Source organism: Eschscholzia californica, unplaced genomic scaffold (genome assembly GCF_041429995.1).
Source record: "Eschscholzia californica isolate CP2 unplaced genomic scaffold, dmEscCali1.0.p SCAF_6, whole genome shotgun sequence".
NCBI lineage: Eukaryota > Viridiplantae > Streptophyta > Magnoliopsida > Ranunculales > Papaveraceae > Eschscholzia > Eschscholzia californica.
This window is the reverse complement of record NW_028238483.1, coordinates 38,789,836-38,812,682: the sequence shown is the minus strand read 5'-3', so window position 1 is coordinate 38,812,682 and position 22,847 is coordinate 38,789,836. Positions and strand designations below refer to the sequence as shown.

The following is a 22,847-nucleotide window of genomic DNA, read 5'->3' as shown; positions in this document are numbered from 1 at the left end:
TACTTAGTAGGTAGTGGAGTTTTTCGCTTTCCTTTTAGAACTTGTGATTCTTTCTGGTTCAAAAATGAAAATCTGTTATTTTTTGTTCATATTCTAGTCTAGAATGCCAAAGAGATAGAGTCTTACTAGATCATTGTTTGAGTTTAGGGTTAAGTATTATTAAGGAAAGTTGAAGAATAATAATTACATGCATAACTAATCCATTTCATTCCTCATCATTTGTATAATTAATTTTGAATTGGAGCTAAAAAAGGGTATATCTATGAAGTTTCATTTTGGTGATTTTTCATCGCTTTTCATCTACGGATCAAGGTTCAAATCCAGGAAAAGTGCTAGTGATCTAGAAAAACTGGGCAGAAATCTTATGTGATTTATTGTAATTCGTGCTTTCGATGATTCATATCCATTGTAATTCGTGGACTTCTGTCTAATATAGTTTGCCTAGATTATAGATTTTTTTTTTTAACTTTGTATCTTCTTTTTGGTTCTCTAATTTTTAATGCTTCTTCCATGCTATGAGATCTATGTAAAAGTACTGAGTAATATATACTGAGAACTTGAATAGGTTATTGAAGTCAGTGATGGGCAAATGTGTTGATTATTGAAGAAAACAGATGATTGATGAGAGATGGGTAGCTATTATTATTGAGGAAAATAGTTAACTGAAGAGATAGGTATATAGCCTTGTTAGGGTTACTGCTTGGATCTCTCTCTGTCTCTCTCTCTTACTAGATACACTTAGCATCTGTATCTACACATGCACAGTTTCTCTGACCACCATTAAAAGTGGAGGTGTGATTAGATTCAAATTTAAGAATTGTTAAGAATGTATGAGATACACAGTACTCTTGTCAGTTTGACTTTCACTGAAAACCCTAAAAGGATTAAGGGTTTTTTTATCATAGTAAATGATTATATCTATTAGGGTTTGGTAGATAGGTGCCTATATTAATGGAAAGCTGACTGAGATTATTCACTTGATTCAGCTCTTCAATATTAAAATAATAATAATAATAATGGTGGGGTTTGGTGCTTTTATTATGCATTGTTGTTACAAGTAATTAATGAATAATTTGTGTAGTTTGCTGTCTCATTGGGAACAAAAAGCCTAGACAGACCGTTTTGAGGGACTGCCTCTTAGACCGTCCCGTCCACTTGGACAACAAGCCAAGGGACTTCCCACATGGGTTGTCAGGTAAGTCAAAAAGTTGGAGAGAGAAAAAATTGTTCCTCTCTCCAACGTGGACAACCAAATTAAATGGAACTCTTTCCATCTCCTGTTCTCTCTAACGGTGACCCCGTTAGAAAATTTACTTTCAATCTCGGCCATTAATTTTTTAAGGGCCGAGATTGAAACCCCTAAAAGTTAATTAATTCCTTTCTTCTTGGACCAGTCATTCTCCCAACTCTAAAGAACAAAACCCTAACTTAGAAGTTCATCATTTCTCATCACCATCTTCCTTCAAATCGATCTCGTTTTGTGAAGTTGTTGTTAGTTCTCTAATCATCTCCTTCTTCAAAAGTAAGGTAACTTTAGGCATTTGTTTTCATTACCATTTTAGCTTAGTGTGCATTGATAAATTGTTTAAAGTGATTTCCCATTTCTCTCCAACTTTCACTAGATTTTAAATCACAACTTATTTTGTTTTTCAGTACATTTATATTTACTTTTAATGTCCCACTGTTGTTCTTGATATATAGATTGTTTTTATTTCTCATTGTTTTATTCAAGACATATATGGAAGGAGGAATACCTATGGAATATAATGTAGATTTTGAGGAAGATATAGATAATGAGAATATTGGGACCAAAAATGATTGTGGATCGGAGGATGATGATGAACCCGAGGATGATTGTGTCGATAGTGAAAAGAAAGTTGATTGTTCGAAATATAGTAAATTAGAACTATTGGATTTACTAAAGATTGGAACGATACACGATAATCCTGAGTTTGTGTTTGAACTTTTTAAGAAATATGCGTTTTTATCGGGATTTCCTTCAAAGAAAAGAACTAGTAAAAGAGATTGTAGTGGTTTACTTCGATGGGTTACTTTTTCGTGTGGTAGAGAAGGGAAACCTAAAAGTACTTCTTCGAATTGCTTAAACCCGAAACCCTCTTCCAAGACAGGTTGTTTAGTTAAGATTAGAATAACCCTTGAAGGAGACGAGAGATGGAAAATCACGTCTTCCTATCTCGATCACAACCATCCATTAAGTCCTAGTAAGTCTAGATTTTATAAATGCAACAGAAATATCAAGCCATCGGTAAAAAGGGCTTTAGAATTGCATGATAGAGCAGGAATTCGAGTATGTAAGAATTTTGGGACGATTGTTGAAGATGCACATGGTTATGAAAACTTGACTGTAAACAAAAAAGATTGTCAGAATTACCTAGCAAAAGTTAGGCGATTGCGTCTTGGTGAAGGTGATGTGGTTGCAGTTCAACGTTATTTCTTGAAGATGCAATCGCAAAATAAAGATTTTTTCTATTGTATGGACCACGATGAAGAAGGTAGATTGAAAAATGTATTTTGGGCCGATGGAAAGAGTAGAAAATCTTATAAAGAATTTGGCGATGTGGTTGCATTTGATACAACTTACTTGACTAACAAATACGAAATGCCATTTGCTCCGTTTGTCGGAGTAAATCATCATGGTCATACAATTTTACTCGGGTGTGGTCTCATTTCAAATGAAGACACATGTACATTTGTTTGGTTGTTTCAAGCATGGCTCGCTTGCATGGATAATTGCCATCCTCAAGGAATAATTACAGACCAATGTAAGGCAATGCAGAATGCCATTGAGATAGTCTTTCCTAACACTAGACATAGATGGTGTTTATGGCACATTTTGAAGAAGTTTCCTGTAAAGTTTGGTAGCAATAAACAAAAAGATCAGATCAGTTCGACATTGAACCGTTTAATATATGATTCACAAGACCCCGGAGAGTTTGAAGAAGGTTGGTTAAACATGCTTAACAAATATGGTTTACATCAACATAAATGGTTAACTAAACTATACGTGGATAGGTATCGTTGGATTCCAATTTACCTTAACAATAGTTTTTGGGCTGGCATGTCAAGTACACAACGAAGTGAAAGTGTGAATGCTTTTTTTGATGGTTATGTTCATTCTAAAACAACTCTAAAACAATTTGTTGAACAATATGGTCGCGCATTGAGAGATAAAGCCCAAAAGGAGGCGGAGGCGGACTTTAGGTCATATGCACACAAGATACCATGTGTAACGAGATTTGCAATGGAGAAACAAGCTCAACAAGTGTACACCACAGAGAAATTTAAAGAATTTCAAACTGAGTTGATTGAATTGTTATATTGCAAAGAAATAAATAGGTACCAAGATGACATGTTAACTATACATGACGTACGGGCTGATATTGTCATTGGAGATGGAATGAAGAAAAGAATGGTTTATAAAGTTTGTTGCAATCATACGAGTAGTAGTATACATTGTAGTTGTCTTATGTTTGAGTCTAAGGGCTTATTGTGTAGGCATTCTATATTAGTGTTGCTTGATTTTGGTATTGACTTTATTCCGGATAAATACATTCTTCGTAGGTGGAGAAACGATGTTACGAGAGCACACACAAAGTTGTCAATTGGATATGATGATTGGACATTAAGTGAAAATCTTCGTACCTATGATCGATTATGCCGTGCATTTACTGAACTCGCAGACTTGTCGTGCGATGATGATCGCCGTTGTGAACGATATATTGAGTGGGTTGAGAATGAGAAAAAAACTATACCTTTGTTTAAACAGAGTGTTAATCCAGCTCCAATCTCAAGAACTAATGTAGGTAGTACTTCCAACGGTAATGATAATGAAGAAATCTTGCTTGATCCATATTGTGTGAAGCGTAAGGGGCGACCTCGTACTAAAAGGTTAGAGTCTACACTTTTCGCCAAATCGAAGAAAAAAGATGTGTCAAGTAACAAGAGAAACAAGGTTAGTTATTATTCACATAGTCTTTTTTTTGTTTAAATATTTTTTAAGAAATACAAGTATAATAAAGTATTTTATTTTTTTTAGGGAGATGATGATCTACAACATATGGGATTCAACGCTACTCAAGAAAGTTATTATTGTGATCCACAATATGCAACATTCAATGCCACTCAAGAGAGTCATCAAAATCTCCCACATCTATGATTATCGTTACATGAATGTGTGTATTTTATTCATTTTTAATTTTAATCTTGAGAGAATTTTGTCATGGTATTAATACATAGAGTTTTTTGTTTGAGCCAGATGGAGTTTTTTTGTTGCAAGAGATACATTGAGTTATTAAACTAAAAATACAGTGACAGGAAATACTCATTATTCTATCTAATTTTTTTTTGTTGAAGTTTAATATCTGTCTCTATATAAATTGCTTTTATTTCTTACTTCCTTATACCCATGTATCTCTTGCATGATAGTTGATCAATACATAATGAAGAATCTTGATGTAAAGAACTAACTCCAACACCATTGCAGGAAAGTTTGGAATGACTTTTAAGTGGTAAAGAAATAATACAAAACTTACTTCATAATTGTGAACATAACATCAATTAGCTTCTTAAAAATAACCACATATACACACAATGAGTTTACAACAGAATTAACGAATTCACAACAAAAATACAAGACGCAATACGTAAAAGGTCCTAATACATTCGAATATCTTCCATATACACACTAAGCTAAAATGGTGATGAAAACAAATCTCTAATTTACCATACTTTCGTATAAAGAACCAACAACAATTTAAAAAACGAGATCAATTTGGAGGAAGTTTTTTTTTTGTTGAAATAATCAATTTGAAGGAAGTTGGTGATGAGAAATGGTGAACTTCTTTAAGGTTGAGTTTGTGTTCTTTGAAGTTGAGAAGAATGACTGATTCAAGAAGAAGGGAATTAATTAACTTTTAGAGGATTCAATCTCGGCCCTTGAAAAATTAAAGGCCGAGATTGAAAGTAAATTTTTTAAAGAAGAAAGGAATTAATTAACTTTTAGGGGTTTCAATCTCGGCCCTTAAAAAATTAATGGCCGAGATTGAAAGTAAATTTTCTAACGGGGTCACCGTTAGAGAGAACAGGAGATGGAAAGAGTTCCATTTAATTTGGTTGTCCACGTTGGAGAGAGGAACAATTTTTTCTCTCCAACTTTTTGACTTACCTGACAACCCATGTGGGAAGTCCCTTGGCTTGTTGTCCAAGTGGACGGGACGGTCTAAGAGGCAGTCCCTCAAAACGGTCTGTCTAGGCTTTTTGCATTGGGAAACCTACTTTTTTGGAAATTGGATCAGTTTTTTGACTTTGCTCACTTAAAAATCCAACTTTTTATTTGTTGATCCTCGGGTTCGTAAAAAGCAATGACTTTTTTAACCCTAAGATTAGCAACTTTAGGTATCCAACTATTGCTTGACCTCCATTAATGTACCTCTCTACAGCATGAACACAGTTGTAGTCAAGGCCTCAAGGGTTGTATAACACAGGAAAAAGAAATCAAGGGTCTTGGTTGGAATGTTGGATTGTTATCCTTCTAAAGAAATCAGACTCTGCAATGTCGTTTTCTTTTTATAGATTTGAATTATTTTATACAGTATGTAATTTTAGTTGTTTTGCGAAATTTTATCTTAAGATTTTGAAATAAGCCTTTTATATCTAACTTGTATGTTTTCAGTTTCCAAAACAAGTCTAAATTGAGAGGACCTGTTCTAAGATCTAAATTGAGAAGAGAAGTAAACACATGTATATATAAATGTTACAAGTAAATTATACATTATTTAATTCAGATTTCAGGTTTAAAAAAACAAACATCAATTACATCAGTGTATGAGGTGCTATCGTACCCAACAAAGACCCCAATTCGACAAGCCAAAAAAATTGGGCACGCATTGAGAAGTTGTGGGACACATTTGATAGATTCAAGTCTTCAAGATTAAACATGTATATGGAGGAGTAAAACCAAACAACCAACTTACTTGCAAGAGTGAGGCTGGGAGTTAGAAGCTTGAATCTTAACCAAGACTCAAAGATGTTGAGGCGGATCGAATCATTAAGTTCCCACTGAAATAGGATCTACACGAAGAAAAGCACTTGCCATTGGTTGGTTCAAATTTTTGTACACCTTCTACTAACCTAGTTTTTCACAATCAACAACTACTACAACATCTCCACCACCATCACCACCACTTTACCCCTGTGACACAACTCAACCACCACTAATCTTCCACCTACTCTGCAAGTCCACGACTAACAGCACAACTAATCCACCACTTCGCCACCCATCACCACCTCCACACTATACCATTTCTAGTTACCATTGTTACAATTTTATGGAAGAACCCACTTCTGTTCCACCATTATCGTCACTGCCACAGATCCACTACCACTAATCAGGACCACCTCTCCCAAAACTACTTCAACACACGACCACCACCACCACGTCTGCCCCAACTACATTACCACACCACCCACACCCCCTCTATTCCACTACCACCAAAATAACTACCACTCCCCCACCACTAACTACTAACCACTACAACTCCACCACCAATACACGTCCACCACCACCACCGGTCCACCACTAACTACCACAACCGCTACAACTCCACCACCAACACACACCCACCACTGCTTAATTACCGCCTCCACGCTGCCAACACAACACTAGCATTAATGCATTATCTGCAAACTACTACCACCACCATTACTAAAATCGTCATTACCACCCCAAAATTGCAGAGTAGGTGGTAATGATGATTTTAGTGGGCTTCTTCCCAAAATTGGTTTACGAGCACTCTGTTTAGTCAATTAATTATAGATTGTGATGTCATATATAGGCTTTGAGCTTTTTGTAGATGAAAATTGTTCTTGGTTTGTTGGATACAGGGGTTGGCTAGCTATCTTGGCTTCCACCATTGCTTTGATTTTCTTAATGAATGATACTATTTTGCTTCTTCCAAAAAAAATCATCATTACCACGCAAATAAAATTCAAATTCTCAACTTTCGTATGTATACGAAATAATTATAAATGGCTCAAAGCCTACATATAACATCCCAATCTCTAATTAATTGACTAAAAAGAGTGTTTATAAACCAGTTTTGAGAAGAATCCCAATAGTAAATGAGACTTTTAACTGGAACAATGTACATTCTCCAATGATCCTTCTTTCTCATAATCTGTCTTCAAAATTCTGTTAATCTTTTCGAGCCATATCGACCAGATTAAATACGTAGATAAATAAAGGACTTTCGATCTGAAGTCTTACGTTGCTTCCTTTCTAAAAAAAGATGAGAAATTGAAATGATATTGTTAAGAAGATTGGAGTTCACGTAGATAGCATCCCAAATATTAGCCGTAAAGGGACACTTGAGGAAAAGATGAGTTGAAGTCTCACAATTCCTCTGGCAAAGGGAGCATCTGTTGGGGCAGTGAATCCCCTTCTTATAAGCCTATCCATTTTAGGAATGACCTCATGAATGATAGCCTAAAAGAGAAACGTGACTTTCGAAGGAACACCTTTGCCAAATCCATTTGGGGATTTGAGAAAATGTCGATTGTTTTCGAGTTCTTCATAGAAAGAGTTTATAGAAAATCCTCGACAATCAAGGAGCAAATTTGAGAGAATGCAATGTTCTTTACTCATAGTAGAAAACTTGTTTCTAGCAACAAGTTTGTGCACTAGCTCGCAAGGACTCTTTTCACACAAGAAAAACAATATAAGCGTTCGGCTACGACGGAGTTTTGGTTTGGTTATTCTTCCTAATATATCCACGGATTTTCGAAGTTATCAAAGACAGAGCTTATTTTTCCTTCTCTTTTCTGATTTGAATCTTCATTTGACACAATACAACCTCTTTTACAAAATCATGATTAGTGTCCTCGATATAGGCATGAGAAATACATGTTTCTTTAAATTCCTAGTTATATTATAGGTGAACATCAAGAATATCACGAAGTCAGGATGGCCGAGTGGTCTAAGGCGCCAGACTCAAGTTCTGGTCTTCGAGAGAGGGCGTGGGTTCAAATCCCACTTCTGACATTGATTTTTCCTTTTTTGGGTTTTTATAAACAGAGGAAATGGGAACGGACTTTGAGTCTTTCACCAACTCCTAACCCAACCAAGAGACCCCCTATAAGCTTCTTATCTAGGACTTGGCCCTACCTACCAAGTTTTGGGTCCTGTCTTTTAAGCCCGAAAGGGATTTTTTTAATAAGCAATTTCATTGAAAATTGATTTAACATGGAATCATGAAGGAGAATTGCAAAATAAATTATACTAACATAAAAAACACAATTACAAAGAAATTAAAGTCCGCCAATTAAAAACCAAAATCCCAAAACACAGGTAAGTCTTTTTCTAATAGGGAATTCTAATAGAAAATAAGTCTTTTAATGAAAGCTATCTTCGTTCTTTCAAGTCCAGCAAAGGGTAAATTTTAAGTATACTAACCATTTCTCTTACATACTCACACATCTAAGGTATTCTCCCTTCAAGTCATAAGTGATGTGCATGCATATAAAAAAAAAATGGGGAGTGTATTTAAAATTTCCTTCCGCAGCGACTACTATTGAGCACGAGAAATATTTATAAGCAAGCCCATTTGGCTATATGCAGGCAAGCTACAATTAGACTCCAGACAAAAGAAAAGAAGAAGAAAGAAAACGCAAACAACTCATCACGTAAAGGTTTATCGTTTTCATATTAGCATATAGAAAACGATTTAGACAACGGGTTTCCCATAAGTAGCTAAAATAATCACAAAACTTAGTTTTCATTATTAGGAGATTTTGTGCTTCAGCAAGTTCGAAAAACAAACCGAGACATAATTTATTCAACCCCTTGTCCAAACAAAGTTTAGAAAGAACAAAAACTATCAACTTACCTCATGACCTAAAGTGGAACTTTAGAGAAATTAAAGATATTGTCAGTAATTGGTCAATTTTATATGAAGATATTAGTACTTTTTTGCCTAATTGGGACAAATGGGACCAACAGAGGAAGGTTCATGGGTCATGAGATCAAAGGGGATTTGGATTGTGGCCTAATAAACATAGTCAAAATTGTAGGGATTTCAAACAGAATCAGCTAGCTAGAAATTGCTGGATTTTCCCTGGCTTTCCTTGCACATATTATTAAAAGAAAATCCCCCAATATTTGGTTAATTATAATTAAAGGCACAAATGGTTTGCTTGATTTTTGTTCCACCTAAACAAATCCCACATCTTTAGGTGGAGTAAAATCTTGGTCCACTATAGCTGGAACCAGTTTATCAATAGTTATAATTGTTGCCCATTAATAATCACTCTTATTAAGATTACACGCCAAGTTCGTTTTTACGAAGATAATATATGGATTTGTATGTGTATCGTGAATCTGTAATCTAAAAGGTGAAAACTAATTTGATAGCCACATACGAGATTTCAAAGGACACAAATGATATAACCCAATTGAAATGGACTTGCGATTAATGGTATTAAAAACCATTGGTTCGAAGGAAAAAAGGAATAGAATACGACCCCTCTATATTAGTATACATTAACATTTAAAATCATTCACTTTGCTAGTTCTGGCTATTCGTTTTTTTAAGAATAATAAATCCAATGATGAATAATAATTCTCATTTGAGATACTTGGGATATCTTAAAGGATCTTATCTAGCAAAGAAAGATTCTATTTTCTTTTGATTGTTATGGTAAATGAAGCATTCAGATTTTGTTTTTTAGGAAATATTAATAGAATCATCACTTAGATATGGGATTCCAAATCCAAAAGTTATTTCTTTTCACTCTTTTCATTCATAGTCGTGAATCAAATAAGTTTGAGATTGAGTTTAGTTTGGAGTCTATTTTTAGTTGCAAAGATGTATATAAATAAATAGACATTAGAGTTTGGGATTAAGCTCATAGAACAGAAAGTTGAATCAGTCAATGAAATTAGGAATAAAAAAAAGTCTCATCTTAATTTCCCAAAGAGAAGAACCGTCTCTAGTTTCAGAACCGTCCAACCCCGAATTGGTAGGATTGTAGGACCAAAACTCCTAATTTCCCCCACCAATCCACGATTCCATTCTCTCTCTCTCTCTAACTCCGGCTGGCTTTGTACCAGCCTGGTTACAGCCATTGGGGTAGGGAGGGGCCATAACCCCCCCAAGGTACCCTTTCTCTCATTTTCTCTCTCTCTCTCTCTCACCTCCATGATGTAACATCTCTATCTACATCTTCAAACCACCTTCTCCTGTTTTTACAAAACAGGCGATGGTCGTCCAACCACCAACACCACCACCCTCTTCTCCACCATTAAGCCTCTTATTACTTACCTCTGTTCCAGATCTAACTGCTGTTTCTTTCATCTCTGCTATTCTTCTTCTATCTCTTTTCTCTATTTTTTTCATTATACATTTTCGCCTTAAAACCCATCAATCCATTCATCTCAAAGACTTCAATTCTCTCTGGACTGTTAGAATTCTATTTGTTTCTTTTATCTCTCTTTGGTCTCTTTCTCATGTTCTTCGGTTTCCTTCAATCATTCCTCACTGTCTCTCTCTAGATTTTTTCTCTGTAGAACAACAGATCAATCTCTGCAAAACCCATATCGTATTATCTCAAGGACTTTTTCAACCTGGGTTTTTAATCATCCTTCTCTATCTTGTTAATATCTCTGTTATGAAAAAAAACCCTAAAAAAATCTTAGGAAAATCAATTTTATTTGTTCTTCTTATTGTTATTCCCCTTTTAACCCTACAGATTTTCTTTATTTTCTTCTCTAACAACTTCTTTTCCTTGCCGGAGATCTTCTCGAGGGGTCATATAATCAACGATGGAGATGATAAGGTGATATGTACCTACCCTCTAATTAGTTCGATTACTTTTGGAACGTTTGCGATTCTTTACATAATTTTCTTCTCTTTGGCTTGTTGGAGGGTTGGTAGAATTGTAATTAATAAGAGTTTGAGGGTGAGAATCTATGTTTTGGTATTTACAGTAATAACCTCAATTTCAATACAAATTCTATTTCTTGTTTTATCGGCGTTTTGGAGGGCGGCTGATGTGGCTTTTGAATGGCTCGGTTTGGTTGTCTTTCTGACCGTGCTAATGTGTGCCGTTATTGGGGAGGGTATTTTGGTCATTAAGCCAATCGCCGATGCTTTGGCCGTCGGTGGAAGTTATTGCCGGTGTGACAACGATTACCGGTTGTAATGAGCGGGAGATAGACAGATGTGGGTCAGATGTCGACAACAGAGGAAGAAGAAGACGGCAAGAAAAGGGTGGAAAGGCGAAAAATGAGCTTAACGAGGACATGCTAGGAATTTTGTTATTGTCAAGGGTATATTGGTCAATCAGCTAAGATTGCTCTTTCTTGTTTCTATTTCTTATTATTTTGTGGGAGCCAGATAATTGGAGAAAAGATTTCGTCACTTATTTTGAGTTTACCAACCATCTTCATACACATGGCAAGATCTCTAATATCAACTACTTTGAGCCGTTAGATTTAATGGAATAGGAAAGATTTTGATGCTTTTAAGTGCATTGAGATCCAACGATTGAGAGCCACTAGATGAATAAATATCTCAAAAGAAATGTGAAGTTTTATTAATTGGTAAATTTGGTCCCCCCAAATTGGTGAAGAAATTATATATTTTCCTTAATTAATTTATTGCAACAAATTTTACCTTTGGTTGAGTAATGTTGAAATTGTAATATAGTGATAACATGAAGGGTGCATTACTTTCTTTTTTTTGTAATTTTTTGCACAAACATTTAGAAGTTAAAGGTTTTGTTTCGTGTATTTGTATTTGATGCGGATTTTTTTTTTAATCTTTTAAACTAACATAAGTTCCGATTAACTAATTTAGTAATTAATTTAGTACGTTGTGAAATTCAGAAAACATAGGGATCATTTCATTTGTCTAATTTACTTTGGGAGTTATATATTTATAATATTCTATGTTTTGCAAGAATATTGTGAGTTTAATTAATGAGAAAGTGGAGTTCTACTACAAATTTGCAAGAATATTGTGATTTGATGTATACATTTTCTAACACTTGGGTATATAGATAAAAGAAGAATAGTTCCCACTTCTTGGCCTAGAAGAAGTCAACACATGTTTAGATGTTGACCTAGCAAATTCAAGGGAAAGTGAGGGAAAAAACTAGTGGATGCCTTTACTTTTCACTTTTTCTTAATAGGACAAGTGTTGTCCACTAGATATATCTATCACATGTTTATTTTACACATCAAATTTTACTTTTTTTTTTTTTTTTTTTTGTTGAGAATCATCAAATTTTACTTGGACAGTTTATTCCAATTTTTACCTTAGGTTTTCTATTTTACAAATCACATATTATCGTTTTAGAAAATCATACATTGATTTTCTTGATTTCATATAAAGAGAGGCAATTAAATAGAAGGTTAATATAATTGCAGATAAAAAAAAGAGACTTATTTTTTGATGGTTTGTTCCAATCTGGTGGAGACGAATAGAAGTTTTTTCATTCAACATAGACAATAGGAAGGTAGCATTCAACCTTTCCAAAGAAGTAATTAGGTTCGGTAACAGAAAAGGAAGTAGTTAGGTCATAGCAAATTCAGAAAAACCGCGTATGTACTTTTTGTTTTTTGTTGAAAGACTGCGTATTGTATTTTACGTTGTTGAGTTGTTAAGCATGGGGCGACTCATTTCAACAAAAACGCATGGAGCAACTCCAAAGAGTTCCTTTCTCCTTTGGAAGGCAGTGTGGGTTCACAAAACTTATCAAAATTGAAAATCAAAAGTAAAAGAAAAACTTTTTCTTCCCCACTAGAGCTTTCTCTAGAGATTCTCGTTTTGGTATAGCTGCCTGGTCATATGTGTAATGTGTGTAATTGGGTCCCAATATAGAGTAGTGGACACAAATTTGGACCAATCATATAATAAATGGAGGGTACCTTCCCCACAAGTCACAAGTCACAAGTCACAAGCCACAAAACCAAACCCTTTACTTATGCTAAAAGTAACCCTTTCTCCCAAGCAAAATCCCCCCACCTTATGAGTTGGAACATTTCTATTTAAATACCACCCTTCCTTTCTCTCTTCTCACTTCCATCTTTCGAGGTCTTCATATTTTTCTCTTTCTTTCTTTAGCTTTCATCAAATATAGCTCTTCTAATCAATTGTTAGTTCCTTGTTTAGTGAGAGAAAAGGGTTTTGGAAAGATGGGTAGTGGAGATAAACATCTATTGAACTTCCATTTTCACTTATCAAATCTTCATCATCACCATGGAAACAGTAGGAGAGAATCAGGAGGAGGTGGTGCCGGTGGTTGTGGAGGAATTAGAGATATTCCAAAAGGGTTTTTAGCAATTATGGTGGGTGGAGAAGATGAAGAACAACAAAGGTTTATTGTACCTGTTTCTTATTTCAATCATCCACTTTTCATGCAGTTATTGAAAGAAGCTGAAGAAGAATTTGGGTTTGATCAAAAAGGTACTATCACAATTCCTTGCCATGTTCAAGAATTCAAACAAGTTCAAGGTATGATTGATAGGGAAAGTCTACATCACCACCACCATCATCACCACCACCACCATCACCACCACCATCATACTCATAACCTTCTCTATCACCATGTTGGATGTTTTAGTGCTTAATTATGTAAAAAATAGAGAACCTTAGTTGGGTTTATGTATGGAATTAATTATTGTCAGTAGTTTTTTTCAACTTATAAAGCTTATCCTTTCTTGTTCATCTTTTTGGGGTATATGAACTTCAAATATTCTTTGTGATAACAAAACTAATGATCTATCTTCTTGGCTTGTTAATTATCTCTCTCTTATGAAATTCTTTTTGAAAACTTAAATTCTATTATGAAATTGAAATGCATCAAAAATTTGTAAAAATATAATTAAACAGAAAAGGAACAGCAAATGTTATGAATGGAATTTTTGTCTGAAAATATGAAGTTCTGATATAACAGAAGTCTGATATAATCTTTTATATTCTCTCTTTTTCTTCTGTTTTGGTTTTATATAAATATTATATCAAGTATCTATGACAATAAAACTATAAAAAAAAAAAATATAAGATACTGAGGGTTCCCAATAACAAACCCTAAAAAAACTGAAACTATCTATCTGAAATGAAGTACCAAAAATCTCCTAAAATCATGCTCTTATTGATTAAGAGCAGAAAATTCTGATCATAAAAACGTAAAATCCAAAGAATGTTTTTTTAATTGACCACTACAGGAGAAAGAAGATGAAGAAGAAATCCTCCTACCTTACCAGTTTCCGGCATAGCTTGCCTGTAACTCAGACGTCCCTCCAGAGAAAATAAATCCATGGATACAACAGCATAAACACAGAACAACATAGCCGATAATCAGTGAATCAGCGCCAACTCAGCGCCCTTCCACAGAAGAAACCTCCAATGGCACAACAGCATAAACACAGATTACATATGAAATGGATAGATAGATTGCCTGGCTTGACCAAAACCTCCATTTATACACAGATTCCTCCTCAGAACTCTTTCTCACTTGAATATTTTTAACCAAAACCCTAATCACCTGCAAACTACTGATGTCTTGTATTTGAGCTACGAATTGTAACTCCATGCAAAAATTTGGTATACCCCATGAAACTTAATTTTCCGTCAGCATTTCTTATCCAATCACCAAGGATTGTATAAGAAGACGGGCCGAGATTCATTTCCTGTGTGAGTTATTTATTATTCAGTTCGAGGAATAGAAAAAATAAGTACAACTAGAAGTAACCTGTGCTGACATAAAACTGTACACATACCCGTGCTAGTTCCTCAACTGCGATAACTCTGTTTCCTTCATGTTCGAAATATTGGAAAGCTGTATTTGCAATATCCTCCCAGTTTTCAAGAGCCTCAATCTGATACGGGCTTATTGAAGCAGCACAGAATTCCTCAAAGTCCATTCTACGGTGAGCAAGCGGTTCCATCTTAACACAGACATCGGAATATTTGGTTAGTCTCTCCTCAAATCCGATTGCCCATGTGGAACAAAAATTTCTCAGAATCTGGAGCCCTGAAGTGACAAAGCTCTGGCAGGGGACTCCGATTCAGGTTAAGGGCTAGGATATCTCTGGTCTCTGGGGCCATGAACTGTCAAAGCCTCAAGCGGGGACTCAAAATCAGGTATGTGATGTTTTCACCACCGGACCCGTCAACAATGCTATTCCCGCTTGGTTCCATATGACACGAGTATTTTCGAATTAACCATAACATACACTTCAAAATCATCATATTAAGAAACATTAATTTTGGAATCATAAAGAAGTTTCTGTGAATGATATTTATTTCTTAGAAGATTGAGTTTGGAACTAATATGGAAGTAAGGGATATCTTACTGCATTTAAAATCTCAGGAACCCTTGATTCCTTCATGGCATCGGTTGAATAGCGAACAAGAACCTACACAACGTTTAACATAATCACAGATTATTAGGAAATGAACAAGATGCCAACATGTAATTCCACGGCGAAGGCACCAATTCTTTCGGCAAAAAGAAGTATAAACTACCATTCTGAAGTTGTCAAGGGAGATCCTGCCATCTCTACTTGGTTCCAACAGCTTAAACTGAGCTCTAAGATATAGAAGTTGATCCTCGGTTAGTGCTCTTGACAGAGCCTGAAATAACAGTAACAAGTTTCTTTGAGGAAAAAGGATACAAAAAGAAAAGCAAGAATATGCTTGACCGTACGAGAGAGAGAGTATTACTATTACTGTTTTAGTACAATTGTTAAAAATTCTATTATAGATTGCTACGCGATGTGCTTATAACCCGAGAGAGAGAGAGAGAGAGAGAGAGAGAGAGAGAGAGACGGTACCTTCAGAGCTGCACGCCTGAGTGGCGTCGATCGAAGGTAAGCCTTCACTAACTTATAAACCAATATATCTAAAGGAACAGCATGGATTTCATCTCGTAACCATGGGTGAGCTGCAAATGAAGAAATGCTAGTTAGTCTCCAACTTCTCAAACACAAGCAATATCATGCGTATTTGGTAACAAAATAAAATAGCCGAACGAATTAAGTCATAAATAAATTATCTGAAGGTTCGATTAAAACTTGAAATTTCATCCAAGTAAGATGAAACTGAAGAGTAACTGTAAAGATTTTGGTCTCTTGAATTATAATTATTCAGTAAGGATTTGATGCTAAAAATTACTTACTGAGAGCTTGTGCTGCAGTCATTCGTTTTCTGTGATCCTTGTTAAGAAACCTTTTTACAAAATCTTTGGCTTCTGGAGATACTACGGGCCAAGGCAAATCATCAAAATTAGGATCAGCTCTGAGAACAGCACGGAAAATTCCTGATTCTGTTCGTGCCCAGAAAGGTCGGCTTCCACATAATAAGATGTATGTTATAACTCCAATACTCCAAATATCTGCTTCGAGACTGTATGATCTATGAAGTACTTCAGGTGCAACATAGTATGCACTGCCAACAATATCATTGAGTCTTTCATCTGCACATGACAATATGGGACGACAGCATAAAGCTTTAGCTGTATGCAAATTTTCCAGACTTGTATTCTGGTCTTAACCTAAACAATGGGTTTTAGCTAACATAAATCATTAGTGCTACGATAAATTTATCTCTTTATCTTTCTGTAACCTCATACCAAATAAAAAACTAAACGAGGAAACATGTCTCAACTAATTATTGATGGCGCACTAACATAATAACCTCAGTATCTAACTTTGCACTACAAAAAAGAATCAATAGATGGCTCGTGGCTATGCCTTGGTTGTTTTCTACTGAGAGCTACAAGTTCACCTTAAAGTCCCTCACCACTACATAAGCTTCCCTCGGACAATATCTTGAATGTCCTGTCACACCCGACATGTGCATCAGATGGATATCACCGATTCCAATTTCAATCAGCTGATATGCGAACCGTGACAATGCATAATTTTAGGCTAAATTCAAAATCCAAGAGCCCACTCAGGGGAAGCCCTCTACACCTAATTCTTCACTTCCTATAAATGGTCAATCCTATAAATGGTTAACCAATAAACTCAGCCGTGGCCTACAAGTTTAATTATAGAAAGAACTTTAAAGAGTATTGAAATCGAAACTTACTATAAACAACCCTAATATGGGAAATGAATATCAGTTACAACTCGAAATAATAACAACCCTATAATACATCATAAGTCGGAGGGTTTTTACGCTTCATAGTCGTCTCTAAGAATACTTAACAATAACCTTGTCGATAAAACGCACAAGTAAATTTTGAAGTAGAGGCAAAAAAAAAAAAAAGACTAACTATTACCCGGTTTAGTGAAATCAGAAAGACCGAAATCGATCATCTTCAGTTGAGCCTCTTCATCTCTTTTTGCAAAAAGAAAATTCTGATAACCAGTCAAGGTAAAAGAGAGTAAATGATTTAAGTTTTATTACAAGTTCTGCAGGGCAGAAACAACAGGTTAAGCAATAAAAAGAAAACAAGTAACTGGTTAACCATGCAAGATAATTAGCAAACTAATAATTTTAGGTGCAAACCTCAGGTTTTAAATCACGGTGGACAACTCCTTGAAGATGACAAAACGCAACTACACCTAAAATTTGAATGATTATAGCCTTTGCATCTTGCTCAGTGTATCGTCCACCTCTGCAGTGAGATATTGGCATTTAGTGACTTCAATCATTCTATCAACTCAAGATATACAAACTAACATTTGGAAATGGCATCTGAAGAAATCTAACACTTTACCTGGCTAAAATTCTCTCTAGTAGCTCTCCACCTTCGCACAATCTGATAAGGATACAAACTTAGATATCGTGAGGAAAATTTGGGAATATGAAAAATGAGGATTTACAGATAGATTTTTTTACGAAGAAGAAAGTATCATACTCTTTAAGTTAAATCTTCAAAATAGTGAACACTTGCAGATCGATTAACTTTTCAGATTAACATCTTGATCATTTTCAACAATATGAAAAATGAGGTTTCTTAAAACAGAATGTCATATATCTGAATTGGTATTTGAAATTAATACTATTTGAAGTACCAAACTACACAGGAAACTCGGGAATATGGACAAAAAGATCACAAGAAGACATTGAATAATGGTTAAAAAGCTAAACAAAATTATAACACTCCTAGAGGAAACCACTATGTATATGGAGAGAAAACAAGTATCAATTGAATCTTCTTTTCAAAAAAAAAAAAAAAAAAAAACAAGTATCACATTGTAATTTTTGCAAGAACTCTGTCATTTTTTTCCTTGATCAAACATGTAATTGTTAAATGTTTATCAGTTTACTTATGTACATTCCAAGAACAATTCTCAAGAAACCAGATAAAGTAAAAGAAAAAACTTACTCCATGACTATGTAGACGTTATTGGCATCTTCACATGCCTCATGAAATTTGACCATATTTTTATGCCCAGATAATGCTTTCAAGATTTTCACCTCCCTACGAACATCTTCAATAGATATCGCTGTCGTCATCTGCCAAACAATGGATACTCTGTTACCTGATTTAGCACTAACACGTTGATCCCATATATGCGATATTGGGTAGCTTGCGCGAAATAATGAGAAGCATGTAAACATTTTATCATATATATAGATTACCCATGGGCAAAACAGACAGCTGATGCAAACAACAGTTTGTGCATCTTTGGGACTTAGACCTAGATATCTGGCTTACCCAACAACTCCCAAAACTTACGCATATTATAGATGAAAAGGAAGTGTATAAATGGCATTACGCCGCAGGCATAATCACATATTAATAGCTGCCTAAATCGGGAGAAAACAATGTCATAATACCATCAAATCAATTCCTAATAATTGATATTTTCCCAACTACCATCCTACATCGACTTTCTGTTTATCTACGATTAATTATGAGAACAAATAATCTGCAAATTCACAGTTAAATTGATTCTATTTGAAAACTTCCTCTTTCAAGGCCTTCTCATGTTCTTGAAGTTTCCTCTCATATTATAAAGTTCTTAAGTCCAACTTCGATCTTTCTATTACCATATTACCTGCATTAGTTGAACTGATTACAAACCCACGATATCAAATCTAGTCCCTGAAGCATAACTCAAAGTTTCCTATGGGGGTCTGCTAGTGGGCTACTCATTGACTTTTTGTTAATGTACCAACCTAAAACTCAGCATTTCTCAGCCTTAAACTAACTAGAGAACCACATAATAAGAGTTATTCATGGAGAAACAGAGTTTCTCAAAGTTCCAGGTAGTTGGATTACCCATTCACAATCTACAGATTGTGAATTTCTTTGGAGTTCTAATCAGATGGAACAAAAAAACACCGTTACCATCGATTTCGAACCCGTGAAGATGGAATTGATTTTAGGAAGCAACCAAAGACGGGACCTTTTCTTGCAAACTATCCACTTTCAAGTATTCTTATATAGTAATGGGATTAAATCAACATATGCATTGTTCATATGATTCAAGCGGATTTACTAAATTTTCATTTACCGTTTCAATTAAACAGAACCAGAATCATATGATTAATCAGTAGAACTAGTTAGAGTAAGAAAGTATAAGAACAAATTAGAGAGAGAAAGAAGAAATGAAGACCATGCCATGCGAGAATACCTTAGCTTTGGAAATGATCTTGACTGCAACTTCTTGACCTTTGAGATCACCTTTCTTCCCTCTAGCAACACAAGTATGGCCAAAATGACCTCTTCCAACTTCCTTCCCTAAATCATACTTGCCCACAAAATTCTTCCCATAACCAAAGCTTTTATCTAACTGCCGTTCACCTCCGTCTCCTTCTCCAGATGCTGTTCCTCCACCTCCTTCCTCCTCCGGAATCGTACCTTCCTTGGGCGTCGATGAAGATCCCTTTCGCCTCCTTAAAGCAGCCCTAATATGCTTAGCTGGTGACGGCGGAGGAAAAGGCCGTCCAAAAATTCTCAAAGGAGTAGACTTTCCCGATCTCGCCGGTGACGGAGATACTCCACCAGGAAGTGGACTACTTCCTTGAGGATAAGGACTTGGCCATTGACTTGTCGGTGAAGATCGACCTGGTGTGTTTCTCACTCCATTATTAACCGTAGAAAATGATGGATTTCGATCGACATTACCTTCGATTACTACCGTATCTCCTTCTCCTTCAACTACTGTAACGTTCTTCGCGTAACACTGTCCCATCGGTTTCTCTTTTTCTTTTTCGTAATCAGTCAAAAATTGAACATCGGATAGTCAAAATGAACACTAGAAGATCGAAGAACACTAAGAGATTCCGGCGAGAAAGAAGAAGATCGAAAATGAAGGATGACGAAAACGTTAAAGAGAGAGAATAAATCGAAGTTTGAGTCAGAGTGAGAGAGAAAGAAAGAGGGAGGGAGTTTTTTCTAGAGAGAGAAACGACTCGAGAAGTGAGAGAAGAAGCTAACCCAAAACAAAACAGAAGGTTTTAAGTGAGTACATGATAGGTGTGAGAGTAATGATTTGGTGTAAACGACATCACGCATTTATACTGGGTCCCACCTACCGTTTTTTGTTGCCCTTTTTACTACTACACTTATCGATCCAATCGACTAATCAAAGAATCGGACGGTCGTAAATCAAACTTGACAAGGGTAGGTAAGACCAAAAGAACCGTCTTCCATAAATCTTACTCAATTTAGAGGGTGATTTTCATCCTTTGGATTCAATCAAGTTATGGAAAATCTGACGGCTGAAAAATGATATTGAAAAGGATAGGTGGGGACCAAGATAGATGGAGATAAATCCTGATTATTTTAATGGGTGATTATTGAGCGTTAGATTTATTCAATCTGAGAAAATCTAACGGCTTGAAATCAACTAAAAAGTAGGTCGGACCAATACAGCTTAGGTAAGTCCGCTGAGTTGGAAGAACTTAGCAAACAAGTGGCTCCTTAAACATCGGAACTAAAAGATCGTAAGAGTACGTGTACACGCTTTTGGGTCCACTTGCCAAGAGTGTCAATTTGGTTCGGTTCCAATTTGAAAATGTTCAGAATTTTATATTCTTAAAATAGTTTTATATTAGAACCAGTATAACCTATTCATGGTTCTAATAGAGCGTCTTGATATTCACCATGTTTATTTTGGAAAGGATAAGGTTTTCTTGGAATGTATTTTAAAGGCACATGAAATATATAAATCATTTCTACTTTTTAAGAAAAGTTTTGAATGTGTATAATTTTTTTTTGGGCAAAGAAGGATATGTATAATTAGGAAAGAAAGAAATATATAAATCATTTCTATTTTCAAATAAGAAGTTTTGGAATTTGTATAATTAGTAAAGAGAGGAATCATGTAAATCATTTCTATTTTGAAGTAAAAGGTTTTGGAATTTGTATAATTAGTCAAAAAATTAATTTTTTCAAAATAGAATATATTTATGAGTTAACATGTTTTACTATATGTTAAGACACAAATTCTTTCTGCTTAAATAAATTATAATCAGTAGTGGGTGACTTGGACATATACTTGATAAAATTTGGAAGATTGTATTACAAGCCCAACACGTGGTCCAACTACTCCAACCCATGCTTGAGTTGGGCCTGAAGGTTTCCAACCTGTAGGGGAGCCTATGGAACTTCTCGATTATAAGGGGCATTTCTACAAATGGCTTGAGTATTGTTTTAGCACAAACCAAATCCAACTAGATAATGAGCTTTCTCTTTTATTGGAAGTGGCAAGGTTTGAACCCTGATTTCTCTGCTGAGGGGATATACATATTGTTACTCAAGCAAAGTGAGTTTATCAGCCATGTGTGGTTTGCTCAAAGTAACACTAGACATACTTCCTCAATAGGTTCATTGGAAAAATGGGAAATAAACTTGGATCTTCCTTGTGTCCAAGTATAAAAACAGTCTAGTTAGGCTTTTTTTTATATGTGGTTCTATTACTTCAAGTTTGTAAGTACGTAATACAAATACACAAACTATTTTATTTCTTTACTTTGTGTTTTTAAATATATAAACGGAAAATATAATTACATCATACGTAATAGCGAAAATTTATGTTAGTATCATCTTGAAGATCGACAGGCGACAACTAGCAAAGAGTTTCTCAAGTTTAGAATGTTTACTTGAAGTCTTGAAGATCTCCGTTGTAATTACATCCATGTTGTAATTTAGATTATACGTGTTAACGTTGTGGTTATCCAACTCAAATTAATTAACACTGAGTGAAGAAGATCTAGATATTTTATAATTGGTTAAGAGATTAAATCTTTTCTGTGTAGGACAATTCTCACAAGTCCCTCACGTGTGCGTTCGTTGAGCCTAACACTTTTTTTTTCTTTTCGGGTTATACGAGACACGTGTGGGTTTTAAACTTATCATGCGTGCGCATAACTTTGATATCATGTTAAGTTTGCGCCTTTAAGAAAATGATAATTACTAGATAATAAATGTATATATATATATATATATATATATATATATATATAGTCTAACATAAAAAAATATCTAAATATTGATACACCCCATTTCTATAATACATAAAAAATAATAAAATAACTTGAATATTTTAGGTGGGATATTTTATGAGTAACAAAGGGGATACTTGAGAGAGTACCCTATAAATGGCCCATAGGAAAAGGCATGTGGAACCAATGTCCAGCAAAGAAAACATTATTGGATGATAAGAATATCTAAAAAAAGGCAAATATAAAGCTTTTGCACCCTTTCAACAAAATAAAATAAAAAAATAAAGCTTTTGCACCAACCAGTCATAGAAGAATGACCTGCCCTCCATCACAAGGCCATCTAGTAGTCAAATTTCAAATATTGGACAAGCACACGGTTGGCTTCTATATCTTTACAAGTAGATTTTTGTTTAAATA

At 35.0% G+C, this 22,847-nt stretch overlaps 3 protein-coding genes, 1 non-coding gene and 1 pseudogene across 4 annotated transcripts; 4 read left to right on the top strand and 1 right to left on the bottom strand.

Annotated features, from left to right (window-relative positions):
- Window positions 1–1,416: 1,416 nt before the first annotated feature.
- Window positions 1,417–4,379, top strand: LOC147534621 (protein FAR1-RELATED SEQUENCE 4-like). Its single transcript, XM_086649145.1, has 3 exons — window positions 1,417–1,527; window positions 1,733–3,973; window positions 4,058–4,379. Exons 2-3 carry the CDS (start codon window positions 1,739–1,741, stop codon window positions 4,175–4,177), a joined length of 2,355 nt encoding a protein of 784 aa, XP_086505271.1. The 5' UTR covers window positions 1,417–1,527; window positions 1,733–1,738; the 3' UTR covers window positions 4,178–4,379.
- A 3,596-nt stretch (window positions 4,380–7,975) lies between these two features.
- On the top strand, window positions 7,976–8,059 carry TRNAL-CAA (transfer RNA leucine (anticodon CAA)). Its single transcript has one exon. It is a non-coding gene; the product is annotated as a tRNA-Leu (tRNA).
- A 1,640-nt stretch (window positions 8,060–9,699) lies between these two features.
- LOC147534619 (uncharacterized) lies at window positions 9,700–11,806 on the top strand. Its single transcript, XM_086650234.1, has one exon. The coding sequence runs from the start codon at window positions 10,276–10,278 to the stop codon at window positions 11,215–11,217; it is 942 nt and encodes a 313-aa protein (XP_086506360.1). The 5' UTR covers window positions 9,700–10,275; the 3' UTR covers window positions 11,218–11,806.
- A 1,407-nt stretch (window positions 11,807–13,213) lies between these two features.
- LOC147534618 (auxin-responsive protein SAUR32 pseudogene) lies at window positions 13,214–13,673 on the top strand (annotated as a pseudogene).
- A 306-nt stretch (window positions 13,674–13,979) lies between these two features.
- On the bottom strand, window positions 13,980–20,473 carry LOC147534617 (CDPK-related kinase 3-like). The gene is made up of 11 exons (XM_086646612.1): window positions 19,616–20,473; window positions 18,361–18,491; window positions 17,749–17,790; window positions 17,538–17,646; window positions 17,308–17,386; window positions 16,201–16,497; window positions 15,857–15,966; window positions 15,549–15,656; window positions 15,377–15,439; window positions 14,801–14,968; window positions 13,980–14,710 (listed from the first exon to the last, which is right to left on the bottom strand). The coding sequence occupies exons 1-11, from the start codon at window positions 20,174–20,176 to the stop codon at window positions 14,573–14,575; spliced, it is 1,806 nt and encodes a 601-aa protein (XP_086502738.1). The 5' UTR covers window positions 20,177–20,473; the 3' UTR covers window positions 13,980–14,572.
- Between the last annotated feature and the right edge of the window lie 2,374 nt (window positions 20,474–22,847).

Coding starts and splice junctions, on each gene's coding strand:
- LOC147534621 (XM_086649145.1), top strand. CDS start 1,739: ATGGAAGGAGGAATACCTATGGAATATAATGTAGATTTTGAGGAAGAT. Junction 3,974..4,057: donor CAAGTAACAAGAGAAACAAG/GTTAGTTATTAT, acceptor TATTTTTTTTAG/GGAGATGATGATCTACAACA.
- LOC147534619 (XM_086650234.1), top strand. CDS start 10,276: ATGGTCGTCCAACCACCAACACCACCACCCTCTTCTCCACCATTAAGC.
- LOC147534617 (XM_086646612.1), bottom strand. CDS start 20,176: ATGGGACAGTGTTACGCGAAGAACGTTACAGTAGTTGAAGGAGAAGGA. Junction 18,492..19,615: donor AGATCATTTCCAAAGCTAAG/GTATTCTCGCAT, acceptor ATTGTTTGGCAG/ATGACGACAGCGATATCTAT. Junction 15,657..15,856: donor TCAGGCGTGCAGCTCTGAAG/GTACCGTCTCTC, acceptor CTGTTATTTCAG/GCTCTGTCAAGAGCACTAAC.